Source organism: Melospiza georgiana, chromosome 6 (genome assembly GCF_028018845.1).
Source record: "Melospiza georgiana isolate bMelGeo1 chromosome 6, bMelGeo1.pri, whole genome shotgun sequence".
In the NCBI taxonomy this organism is placed as follows: Eukaryota; Metazoa; Chordata; class Aves; order Passeriformes; family Passerellidae; genus Melospiza; species Melospiza georgiana.
Genome location: NC_080435.1, coordinates 6795431 through 6807842, shown reverse-complemented (window position 1 = coordinate 6807842; position 12412 = coordinate 6795431). Strand labels below are relative to the sequence as shown.

General features: G+C 48.6%; 1 protein-coding gene across 4 annotated transcripts in view; it reads right to left on the bottom strand.

The window, feature by feature from the left end:
- CREB3L1 (cAMP responsive element binding protein 3 like 1) overlaps nt 1-12412 on the bottom strand; it is a 63375-nt gene that overhangs the window by 35082 nt on the left and 15881 nt on the right. For 3 of the 4 annotated variants that reach the window (XM_058027061.1, XM_058027063.1, XM_058027062.1), the window contains exon 1: nt 9920-10057. The exons of the other annotated variant lie outside the window; for it this stretch is intronic. In XM_058027061.1, coding sequence (XP_057883044.1) covers nt 9920-10027 — 108 coding nt within the window. In that variant the 5' untranslated portion in view covers nt 10028-10057. Of the gene's footprint in view, nt 1-9919; nt 10058-12412 lie in introns of those variants that run through there. 4 annotated transcript variants of the gene reach the window in all.

Sequence of the window (12412 nt, the reverse complement as noted above, 5' to 3'; positions counted from 1 at the left end):
AGGGAGAAAACAGTTTTGCTGTCCTAGCTAGCAGCCCCTACCGATCACCCTGGTACTGATTAGCAGCAAAGAAAAGCACAGCAGCCTCTGTTCACTCCCCAGTATTGACCAGAGAAGCATCTGCTGCTACTCCGCTCTCTCCCAGCATGATAAAAAAGAGCTGAAAACTCTGTAAGAAAAAAGTGAAAGGTATGTGCTTTGCCAGGTCTGAAAAAGGGCTGCAGGCCATTTGCTCATTAATTACTGCTAATCCAGCTGCTGGACCACTGCCAACTATATTTGACAAAACCTGAAGAGCAGGAGAAGGATCAGAGGATAGAAAAGCAACCTCTGCATCACTCCTCCCAATGGATGATGGTGATCCTAACTTTACAACAGGCCAGACAGAGTTACTGTGAAGAAAAGGCACTTCCAAAGAAAGGGAAAGTGCAAAAACATGTGCTGAGCAGCAGGAGGGACTGACATGGGTCTTGAATATCATGCTAGGGACTGACAAAGCCATGACATTCTGGTATTTTATGAGAAGGAGCTTGTTACCTCCTTCTCATTTACAAACCAGCAGAGAAATAGTTTGGGAGCCTGAGAACTCAGCCCAGCACTGACCATGCAGCAGCTTGGGGCAAAAACAAAACAGGGTGCTCTCAGCAAGTTGCACCAAACTGACAGAGAACCGGATGAGGTATGAGTATAGCCCATTCACTGGATTTATAAAGCACAAATTGTTTGGTTTTCAGTAAGGCCCAGAATGGTCAGGCCAGTAACAGCATGGGACAAAAGTACTTTCGTTTAAATCCTGATGCTGACCAATGCAGTCATTCATACTGACACAGAAAGATTACTCTGGATTAGCTTGAAGTATCTGAGGTCAGATAGAGACACGTGCAATCTACAGGGATAAGGAACAGGAGAGGGGTGAAGGATAGCTGGGATATCAGTGGAGAATAGATCAGCCAAACTGAAAGTGTGGCAAATATCATGTGTAGCTGCAAAGTCATTGAAAAAGAGTCCAACTAGGGAAGCAAAGTAATAGCTCCTATGGATCTTTCCTGGCAGATACTTACTAGCAAAACCTCACTCCAGTCTTAATTTTTGTTAATCTGCTTCACCCATTGGTGACAGTGCTCCTTTTCAGTAAGAATAAGGATGTCCACTTTTTTTATAGGGATCAAAAGCTGCCTCACTGCAAGTGACACCCTGAAGATCACACACTAAGGAACTGGCAGAGTCAGGACTGACATACAGTTCTCCCATTCCCAACAACGCACTGCAGCGCTGTCCATAAAGATAGAAAAACACAACAAAAACAAACCCAACATCATTCAATTGGCAATTCAGTATTTGTGGCTCAACAGCACCTCATCAACTGTGACAGTCTGCCACATTTGCTTGGAAAGAAGAGCCACATTTCCAGCATTCCCTGGGCAAAGAGTTCTCAGACTGAGAGAGTGAAAAGTCTTTGAAAGAAACCTTCCATCAACAGTTTTTACAAATGTCAGAGCTGGTTTCCTCCTCCCTGAGCTGCCTGGCTTGCAGTCCCTCCCCCCCAGGACAGCAGTGAACTTAGCCAAAAGCACCTGCCCAGCTCCTTCCTTCAACTGCCATGAATTTAGCAGACTCATTTAACATCAAACTGCTCTGACATGCAGCAATTAACTTCTGAGGCTCTGGAACTGCATCCTCCTCTTCATCCTGGTCTCCCTCTACCTTCTTCCCCTTCTAGAGGGGAAAGCTCTCCTCCAAGTAGTGAGAGGGCTGCAAATATTGCAGAGCCAGAGCAGGTTCTCGTGGTAGATAGAGCCCCTGAGCCTTGAACAGCAGAGATGGATTATTCCTGAGCTGCAATGCTCCCCCTGGATGTGCCATGCCATCGAAAGGAGATGCCAGTGACCCCATGACACTGTGGTGGGGAGCCAGCATGGAGGATGTTGTTTGAGCTTTGAGCTAACAAAGCTCACCTGCAGGAGGAATGCTGACAATCCAATAGGAATGTCCACAACCAATGTAGCATCCAGTTCCCTCTTGTGTAACACAGCCCATGTCAGGCCCCAGTTGTAGTACTCCTCCAGCCTTAGCTGCCAGGTTTCTCTCAAGGGAGCCCTGACATTCCTGTTGCAGGGGAACTCCTGGCACAATTTGCTCAGCTGAAAGCATTATGTTTTGCATCTATTCTAGGAAAAATGCTAACTGCATTTGGAGCAGGCTTTGCCAATCGGGTCAGCCAGACTGACCTAAATGAACATTTTTCCTAATCAAGACAAAGTCACAGTGTAAAAAAGCCAAAAGCAACTTTGCTGAGGTAGTCAGGGGTGAGTTTCCCCTGGAACAGTCTGGACAGTGATTGTAATAAATGACCTCACAGGAGGCATCACCTTTGAGCTCTAAAGATGGTACTAATTACTTCAGTACTTGTTTAGATTACGTAGTAGGTTTCAGGGAGAATAGCCTTGCTCAGTGCTCTACAGGGAATTTCTCCAGTCTTAGAAAGTGAGAAGATAAAATAGGACAAGAAAGAAAGGAGTGAAAGAGTATGTGGATATGTGCACTTCTAACTTTCATGATAACTTGTTCTGGCTGATCAATGTGTCAAGGTAAGTGTAAAGCATCTGTCACTTGGATACAGACCAGATCAGAGCACCACCATGTGATTTCAAAGGTTTAAGAAAATAACAGTGAAAGGAGAGATACAAAGAAAGAAAAGAACGTGGATAAAGAAGTCAGAAAGGGGTGGTTGAGAGGATAAGGCTGCAGTGTTTGGGTCAGTTCAGGAAACTACAGGAAAGGAAAACTTTGAATGATGTAACCATACAGGAAAGCAGAAGTAAAATTTGTTTTCTTGAGCAGCTGGAAATAAGTTGGATAGATGTAAACACTGCATGGCAGACATGGGGAACAACTGGGTTGAAAGACACAGCCTGCCTTTCAGCATGCCACTTGCAGTCCCTTGCCACTTTGGCCATGAAACCTTTGGCTCTTGACAACCTTTCAGCTATTTCTGCTCTGAGGAACATTGCAAAGCATGCAGACACCAACCCAAGGAAACACCTAACAACTTACAACTTACAACACCAGTTGAGCTCCAGATACAGGAAAAAAGTAAGAGATGAGCTCCATGTAAGCACCCACTCTGTCCTAGTGCCAGGCTGAACTCTGGACCAATGATTTCAGTCAGGGATACCAAACTACACTGAGGTCGCTCGCACAGAAGTCACCTGCTGCAGCAGGAAAAAGATGGTGCCAGCATGGGGAGTCAGCCAAGAAAGATGGCTTTGGTTCCACCTTTGTTCTTACTTCTCATCTCCCATGTGGAGACATGAAGTCCCAGCAGTTCAGATGTGAAAATACAGTCCCTGGCAGAAAGCTGGGATTGGTAGGATATAGTAATCCCAGGACTAAGACTGGCTTGGGATGGAGAACCTAACACACTTGGCTCCTCCAGCAGACACGTCTCCTGAAGAAGAACAATGCTTGCCACAAGGCTGCCTGTGAAGCATGGGTGACTGCATTGTACCTTGATGCACAGACCTGGAATTTCCCAGGGAAATCTCTCAGCCAATCAGGCCAAGAAACAGGTTTTGGGCATTTCTTAGGAGAGCTATAATAGTTGGCTTCTTTGCTGGTGCCCTACCTGTTTTCCTGTAACTCTGCAGCAAGGAGAGTCACCAACAGGCTTTTGTGAGCCATCTGGTTTCTTACAGTGGACTGTCCACAACAGGACAAGGATGCATAAGCTTTAGTGGGTTGACTCATCCCTTCCTTGAAATGCACTGGAACAAGTGAGTCTTGAGAATCAAATTGCTGTATCAAGAACACAATCCTGCCTGTGGTTTTGTGCAGCGGATCTGCCATGAGGCCATCCCAAAGACAACTCCAGGGAGTTAAGCATTTTCATTTGCTTCCTTTAACACTGAAAATTCTTTAAATATTAAATAAGTAATTATTAAATGCTAATTAAATACTACCTTAAAACCTATGGAGAAATGCTGAAGAAAAAAGGGAGCAAGCAGAGGAATAACTTTTCTCTGAGGAATCACAGCAGTAAGTCACAGAGGTGTCAGCCTGGCCATATTTTAAATAGTGCAGCTACAACTGTGGCTATGAAATCCCTAGTTCTAAATTCCCCTTCAAGGGGTTGATTCAGAAAATGCTCTTCTTTCCTAATCCCTGCTCTACCAGAGACAGCTCCATTCCAGGCTTCAGCAAGAACAGTGCAGCACCAATGGGACCAGCACAGCAGCAGTCATGGATGAGACCAGAGCAGCATAAATAGGACAATCTGAGCAGCAGAAGACATTTAGCATCAACAAGCACGACACATTTCATTAAATTCAGAAGCTACCACACACTATGGTGGCTTCTGAAGCCATCATACATTACAAGCTTGTCCACTTGTACTGGTACCAAGAGAAGGTACAGTGGGCCAGTCTTAGAGGTTTTCTACAGTCTGATCTATACAAATGAGACCTCAGGTTTGTCCCTCTCTGAAAGTGGTGGTGCTGGCATTGAATGGCTGCCTTATGCACAGGGGATGAGGATCACCTGGCAGACATGGACTGAGCAGTACACAACTCCAGCATCTCCCAGCTGGTGCTGATCCCTCGCTGGGAGTGGACTGTGTGCACAGATGTATTTCCAACTCCTGCCAAACCCTCCCTTTGTTTACTCTGCAAGCACTTCCATGAAGACCTTCCTGCTTCTCCCCACCAAATGATGGCTCTGTCTCCACTGTTTAACCCTGTTTTGGACATATGCCTTCCTTCACTCCTGCTCTAAGTTGCAGCCTCTCTCCTAGTTCTGGCCCAAGAGCACAGTTAATGGGTTCTCCCACTTTGGCTGAGATGATAATTTGGGACAATGGGTTCCCAGCACATGCAGGCAGTTGTCCAACAAATAAATGTGTTTATTTAGGAAGAGTATCCCAAATGTTTATCAATTTCCTGGCAGATAGGACACACAAATGATCCAGTCTCTGGATTAAGTATTTACCTAGAGTCTTCCAAATTCATGAAGTTCAAGTCTCTTCCCCTCTTCTTTATAGGAAGAGGGAAACATTTTTCCTGGTGGTGACTCTAAAGTGGTGATGCTCAGACACCCAGACTCAGAGATCCATGGACCCATGTTCAGCTCTGGTTTCATCCTGCTGCTAGCACTTTTGCAAGTCTCATCATGAGATAGTAAGGAGCAGCAGGCCCATGAAGTGTAGAAACCATGAGATGGATCCAAAGAGACTAATGAAATAGAAGGATATAGGAACTATTATCTTTGGATTAATTTCCATCAGGCCCCATCAGGTCTCTGTATCTGTGCTCCAGATCCTACAGGAATCTGGCTGGTGAGTTCCAAGAAAAATTTAAAGAAAATAGCCTTTCCATATCCAGTACTTGGCAGACTAATCATAAATGTGTTACTGACCAAATTTTACCAGGTACAGAACTACAGGGCCAAAATGTTTGCTGCATGTGTCCCCACAAGAGATTAGTCTCCATCAGTCCTGGAGACCCAGCCTCCTATTACAGCAGAGCTCCCCTGTCTAGCAACTGGAAGGGATACAAAGTGGGTGACCAAATCTGCCTGTGCTCTCCATCCTCACTGTGCACTGAGACAGTGAGAGGGAGTTTACAGAGCATGAAACTCGCTCAGACCAAAGGTCAGTCCAACACCTAAGCAGCACTTAAGTGCTATTTATGTCCCTGTAGTAGGCATAAGAGGAATAAAAGTGGGTACAGGCTTCCTGTGAGAGTGACAGTCATCCATGGTGAATAGCCTCTCTTCATCTTCAGGGGAAGCTTCCTCTGTGAGTTGCACAAGCATCACTCTCAGCCTACTCACTACGTACAGTCCTGCCACTCTCCTCCTCCTGCAGGCCAGGACAATATTAAAGGAAAGAGCACACAGTAAGCCAAACATCCAGTTTGCACTCAAGGAGCAACCCCACAGAGACAGGCAGCTCTTCTCCCATTCTGCTGTTCCATTGTAGGCTCCAGAAAATGCCATTTGTGACATTGCCTGGGCATACAGGATCACACAGCGAAAGAGTGCATTGCTGTGCATTCCCCAGAGGAGCTGGGTTAGCACTCCTGAGACAGCTTGAACAGCCATTCTGCAGCTTCTAACTGTGGAGACCCAAGGGAGCATGCAGGCTATTTTCTTGCCTTCATGTCTCTTGAAGGAGGCAAAGTATATGCTTTGAAAAACATAGAGTCAAAATAAAGCTGTGTTTACATAAATATCCAAAGTCATCTTTGAAGGTGTTTTTTTGCACTATAAAACACAGAAGCAGAGGTAAGAAACAAACCCACTAGGGCACTGGGCTAGAAGGAAGCACATGATTCTTGTTTGGTTGGTTTATTCTGGTTTCTTTCTGACACAAGTGTCACAAACCTAGTGAAGCACAGTGGTGAATCTGACTCAAGATATAAGTCTATTGAAGAGTTTCACAGCACTGATAAGAGCTGGATGAGAAAGTAAGAGTTCTCTGAGTGCAGTTGTAATAGACCTTAAGCAAATAGATGGTTGCTTGCAGAAATGATCAGATATGCTGGGCTGGGCAGGATACAAATGGGTGAAACTGATAAACAGGCACTGCATGAAGGATTAGCTTTATATATGATAGGTCCTTCTGGGAGAAAAAGAAGAGCAAAGTTGCCTAAGTTCAAGCGCAGTATGTGGCCTCTAGAGCAAAAGGAGACTGACAGTGCTGTTAGCAGCCATCCTGTGTAAGTCTGGTTAGCAAAAGTTAAGTGAAGAGAGGCATTTTGTGTCCTTTGGAGATTTCCTCTCCAACTAAGCAGACACCACTCTCCATACGATTTTCAAAAAAAAACCCCAAAATCCTCACAGTGATAAATCAGTTCTTTAAACCCAGTCTAAACCTTCCCTGTTCCAGTTTATGACCACTCATCCTCCTCCCATGCAGGTATGAAAGATCCTGCCTCCATCTTCTCAGTAACTTCCTCAGCTGTGCAGGTAGGCTTCTGCTAGGTCCTCCTGGAGCTGTCTCTTCTCCAGCTAAGGAAGTCCAACTCCCTCAGCTACTGCTCACAGGAGAAATTCTCCATCTCCCAGTTACCTTGGTGACAACCCCCTTGATGCACTCAGATTTATCCATGTCTTTCTGCTATCAGGCAGCCCAAAACTGGACACTGTATTTGAGACACAGTTTTATGATTTTCAAGAAAAAGGGAATAATCACTTCTCTGTGTATATCTATCAGGTCACTCCTGCTCCTAGCTGCCTTTGCTACTGGGGCCACACCGGTGCTCCATGACCCCTGGTGGGTCAGTCCGTCCATCCATCCATCCATCCATCCATCCATCCATCCATCCATCCATCCATCCATCCATCCACTCCAGGGGCAGGAGTTGGGATTTGTTCTTGCTGAATTTCATGAGGTTTCTGTCAACCTATTCCTACAACCTGGGCAGATGTCTCTGAAAGGCAGTTAAGGCAGTTCCTACACATTCAATTTTTTTTTTCTGTTGCAAGCACACAGATCTTTCTGAAGATGCATTTACAGATGTGCCTTAATTAATTATTTGTCACAGCTTCAGATGAACAATACAGAAATGTTCATCTGAACATTTTTTTCAAGACCAATATGACTCATTAGGACTGCCAAGGTTGTGGAAAAGAGAGTAGTTTAGACACATGCAATTCTTGCCCCAAAGGAGCACAGACTCTGCAGTAAGGTTCATCCATCTTTTTTTCTGCTTCCTTTCTCAAAAAAGGAAATCATATTAATGAAAATTTCATACTGGCATTTTATGGCTGAAATTCCTGGCCTGTTTTAAGAAAAATGCCTGCTGAACAATATCTGGAAAAGTTTGCCCATCTCTGAAGCAAAGGCACTGGCAACTTTATGCCTATTGTGCACGGTGATGTTTTGCACAGTTCTTTGTCAAAAGAACTTCTCCACACATTGCAAGATCCCAGGAGATTTTCTGGATTTAGTAAGAAAATCCAAGTGTATTTCTTCCATCCTTCCCATTGTTGTGCAGAGTGAGAACAAAGAGGCTGATGTATTATGTTCTGGCTCTTGTATCACCAACAGATTTGGTAGGTGAGAAGTGGCTACAGAATCTCTTATATGTATCATCTGCAGGAAGAGAAGGTTTCAGCTTGGTGCTGTGGTGCTGGCAGTTGGGAAAAAATCCATAGGGAAAAAAAAAGCCTTTAAAAAAGCGCCTTTCTGCTGTCAGCTGAGCAGAACGATGCCTGAGTCACTGCAACATAGTTAAATGAGAAGACAACAGCAAGCTGCTTCCAGAAGCAGCTCTCCAAGCAGAAAAGCCATTTAAATGAGGCAGGACAGCCAGCCTGCCCACAGCCACCACACACACTAAACACACTGTCCTGGCAGGTGGCACCAGATGGCAGTCTTACAAAAGCTTCTTTTTCACAGGGTCTGCTTGAGAAGGCAGAAGTTGAATTTAACTATAAAAAGACACCACCTATATTAGTTAGGGGTTCCCTGACTTCTGACCACAGCCCATGTTGCACCTGGTAAAAGGTGCTAATACATACTATTTTCATTTTCGTAAAGGAATTAATGGTCTTTGCATAAAGCACTTCCTATCAGCATAGCTTCATCCACACTGGATGTGTACAGAATTAGGGAAAGCAGAAAACTCCTAACAACAGGTCTCTCAGACATGAGCAGGGGAGGCAAGTGCTCAGTCTTGGGGTGATGTGCCATTGGAAGGTCTGCCTGAGCACTGCGGACTCTGCTGCCTCTGGTAGAGCACACTGGAATCAGTCCTCGAGGCACAGTGCAATCTCGGAAATTAGGAGCTGGCGAGATCTCTGAGGGATGGGGCTGCCTCCATAATCTCTTTCCCAGACCCTGTGTGCCTCTGCTTGGTGCAGTGCATTTAATATTTATGCAAATTCCGCATCTCTACCGTCTCTCTCACAAAGCAGGGCAACATAAAAGGCTTCAAATATATTTTGTGTAGCAAAGCAGAAGTGGATTCATCAGAGGATTCGCCCTCTCCCTGTTCCCTGCTCCCACTGCAAGGGTAGCCCTCAGGGACGCTCCCAGTGCTACACCGGGAACACGGGAGGTGCCAGCACTGTGAAAGGCCAGTTGCCATTGCTCAGATCGCTGGCCGGGGCAGGCACACTGTCCCACGGCTGCAGCCGCTCTGAGGCTGGCGGAGCTCGCGTCCGGGCAGTGCTCTGCTGCCCAGCGCCGGATACCCTCGCTCCAAAGCACCTCTGGGGTGGGGACCTTCCCATTTCTGCCTCAGGGCTGGTCCTGCCGGGCAGAGGGGCTGCAGGATCCCATGGAAACTCCCATGGAGAGCTCGGGCTCTACAGCAGAGTCTGTGCGTGTTCTCAGGGAGAGCTGCTGGACTGAGAACTCGCCTGACTCCTGGGAGAAACTGGGCAGTTTCCCTAGAGGTGAACAATGCCCCTTTGGTTCCCTGAGACTGGCAACACATTTTCCTCCCTAGTCACTCTTCCCCCTCACCCTTCTCTCCAAAGTAAATCAGTCCAGCCAAAGCGGCAAGCGGTAGACGCTTCATCTCCCAAATGCCACTCTGAGGAAAAGTTACAGGCAAAGGAGAGAAGAGGCGCTGAGCCCAAAGCTCTCCTGACGGCAACCGGCCGTGCCTCGGTGCCGCCCGAGCTCACACACGGCAGGTCGGACATTCCCCGCCTGGCACCGCACACTTCTCCCCAGCCATCAGGCTCATAAAACCATAGTGTACAACAGCCCTGAGATTCCCCGGCGGGGTCTCCTCAGGGTAACAGCGGCCGCGCCAGTCCAGCGGGGAGCTGGCCGTGCGCGACAGTGGGCACCCGGCTACCTGCATCTCCGGGGCACCCCGGGCCAGGGCGGGGACTGAGGAGAGCCCGCCGCCGGCTCCCGTCGCGGCTGCCGGGGCCGGGAGCGGGGGTGCTGCCGACGGTCCCTTACCACATTGCTGAGAAAGTCGGCCTCGCTGAAGTCGCCGAAATCGAGGAAGCCGGTGCCGGCGGCGGGGAAGAGCCGCTCGGCGGGGAAGGGCTCCAGGATACTGTCCATGGTGCCCGCGGCACCGGGGCTCGGCCGCCCCCCGCGCTCGCCGGTCGGGCTCACTGCGGCCGCACGCTCCCGCCCGCCCCCCGGCGGCGGCGGTCCATGGGCGGCGGGGCGGCAGCGACCGCCGGGCGGGCACGGGAGCGGAGCGCGCCGGTGCCGCTCAGGGCGGCTGTCAGCGCCCCGCTGCCGAGGGGCCGGCGGGCGGGCGGCCGCGGCACGCCCCCGCCGCTCTCCGGGAGCCGCCGGGGCGGGACTTCCCGCGCAGACACCCCCTCAGGCAGCGCCCCCGCCTCCCGGGCAGCCCCTCACGGCCGGGCGGGGCGAGGCCGACGGCTGCCCGGGGCCCCCGTGCTCCTGCCGGCGCTGCGCAGGGAGCCGAGGGCGCTGCTGGTCCCCGGCAGAGCCGTGTCAGTTTGACGAACCGAACAAACTCTCCTTTCAGCAGCCGGCCGGCTTCGGTAGCTCCTCTGCATCCCTCGGGGAGCAGCGCCGGGAAAGCGCGGGGTCGGAGCCTGAAGGGCAACCGGCAGGGAGGTCTCCTTGCCCCCACTCCCCGCAGAGGGCTTGCAGGTAGGCCTGGCTGCAGCAGCACATGTGGCTGCTCTGTAATTAAAGAGCTGGCACTATTAAAGAGCTTCAGGAAGATTATATGGTTTCAGATAAATAGGATTATGGATCCGTGTCCTCTCTGATCATTACTCCAACCAACACTCAAGAAAACCACTTATAATAATCCCGTTGAAGAAGCCCTGATGTTTTATTAATCTGTCCCTATTTCCATGGCTCCACAGAGAACAGAATGGACTCCCAGCTCCAAGGAGGGGGCTTTCTTGGTCACAGGCATCTGCAGAAAAAAACCCCCAAAGATAGCACTGCATCTCTCCTGCGGGAAGCCTGGCCAGAAGTTGCCAGCTGTGAGGGTTCTGGCAAAGAAGTGCTGATTTGAAGGTGGCTGGAGCCAGTGCTTGAATTGGACATGGGGTTTCCATCCATCCAGGCTCTTGCTCCACATTCTCCATGGCAGTCAGAACTAATAGCACAACCCAAGGTGCTCCCTGGCTACTGGTTGCACAAGCAGCCACATCCTGCACACAAAAGCCTTTATACTTACACACACAATGAGCTCTTTCAGTTACATTTACTTTTACCTTATGTTTCAGTCAAGTGTAAAGAGCCTTTGGGTAAAAGGTCAGATACATAAATTCAACCAGGATGGAGTTGTGCTGAGAAAATAATGCTGTTCTTACTACCTAAATGGTAAAGAAACCTCTTTGTTAATGTGGATGCCAGTGGGTTTAAAGGGGGAAACACAAAAACCTTTGCCACTCTAAGATGGGAAGAAGAAATACATCCAGACCCTTCAGCAAGAAGTAAACCTGTCTTCAAGTAAGTGGGAAGATGTCTTTTCTTTAACATCCCAGTCAGCAGGGTTCTCAGCTGCAAGGAATAGACAGACCGAATCCTGCCATGGCAATGGAGTGACAGCCAGGGTCACAGAGCACGGACAGAGCCACAGCAGGGGCAGCTTCCCCTCCTGCCACTAACCAAACACGGATATCGCTTCCCTAACTATGGAGACTCACTGGTGAAACCAAGAGCTTCTGGTTCAGTGCCTCGCCCAAGCTAACACAAGGAAGCCTCTTCTCAGGACACACACTGTATTTGTCCTCAGGCCGAGGAAGCTCAGATGGTGTCAGCTCTGGTTTGCACAGCATGGGTGGCAGTGTCATCAGAAAAGGTCAAGCAATGTAAACCTCACTTGTTTGTCTGTGCTCTGAAGGGAAAATGCTTTGGCACAGTCAGATAGGAGCTGTGAAATCCATTCTGGAGATTAAAATATCTCAAAAAAAAAAAAAAAATTGCCTGGTCTGAAACCCTGCTTCTATTCAGTGCTTTTAGTACTGAGTGCAACTGCCCAGATGCAGCTTCTCTGCGTATCACTGCTGCACCTTTGCAGGCAAGGAAGAATCATAACAAATACCCCATTTTGATGTTGAACAGGAAAGCTGCTCTGTCCCATCTTGGAGAGCTCTGATGGGAGCCCCCATCCCAGCATTTGTGTACAGCTTTGAAATGGACGCTTTGCTTACGTCATGCATGACTGCAATTCACTAAAGGCAATGGAAATGTCATCTAGGTGGTCAGAGGGTGTTGCTACTGACCCTCTGGAGCCAAAAAGGAGAGTTATTTCTGCAGGCAACCAGTTTTGTGCTCCAGAAGAGACCTGGAGACAGGTAAATTGTTGATGGGTGAGGGGAGGTGATTGCAATTCAGAAAAACTCAGACGTGCTGCTGCAGCTGGGCATGGGTGCCTGCAGCAAAGGGGGAAAAGGACAGGCTGAGTGGCACTGCTGAAGCAGAGGCCTGGGGACTGCAGTGCTTGCAACA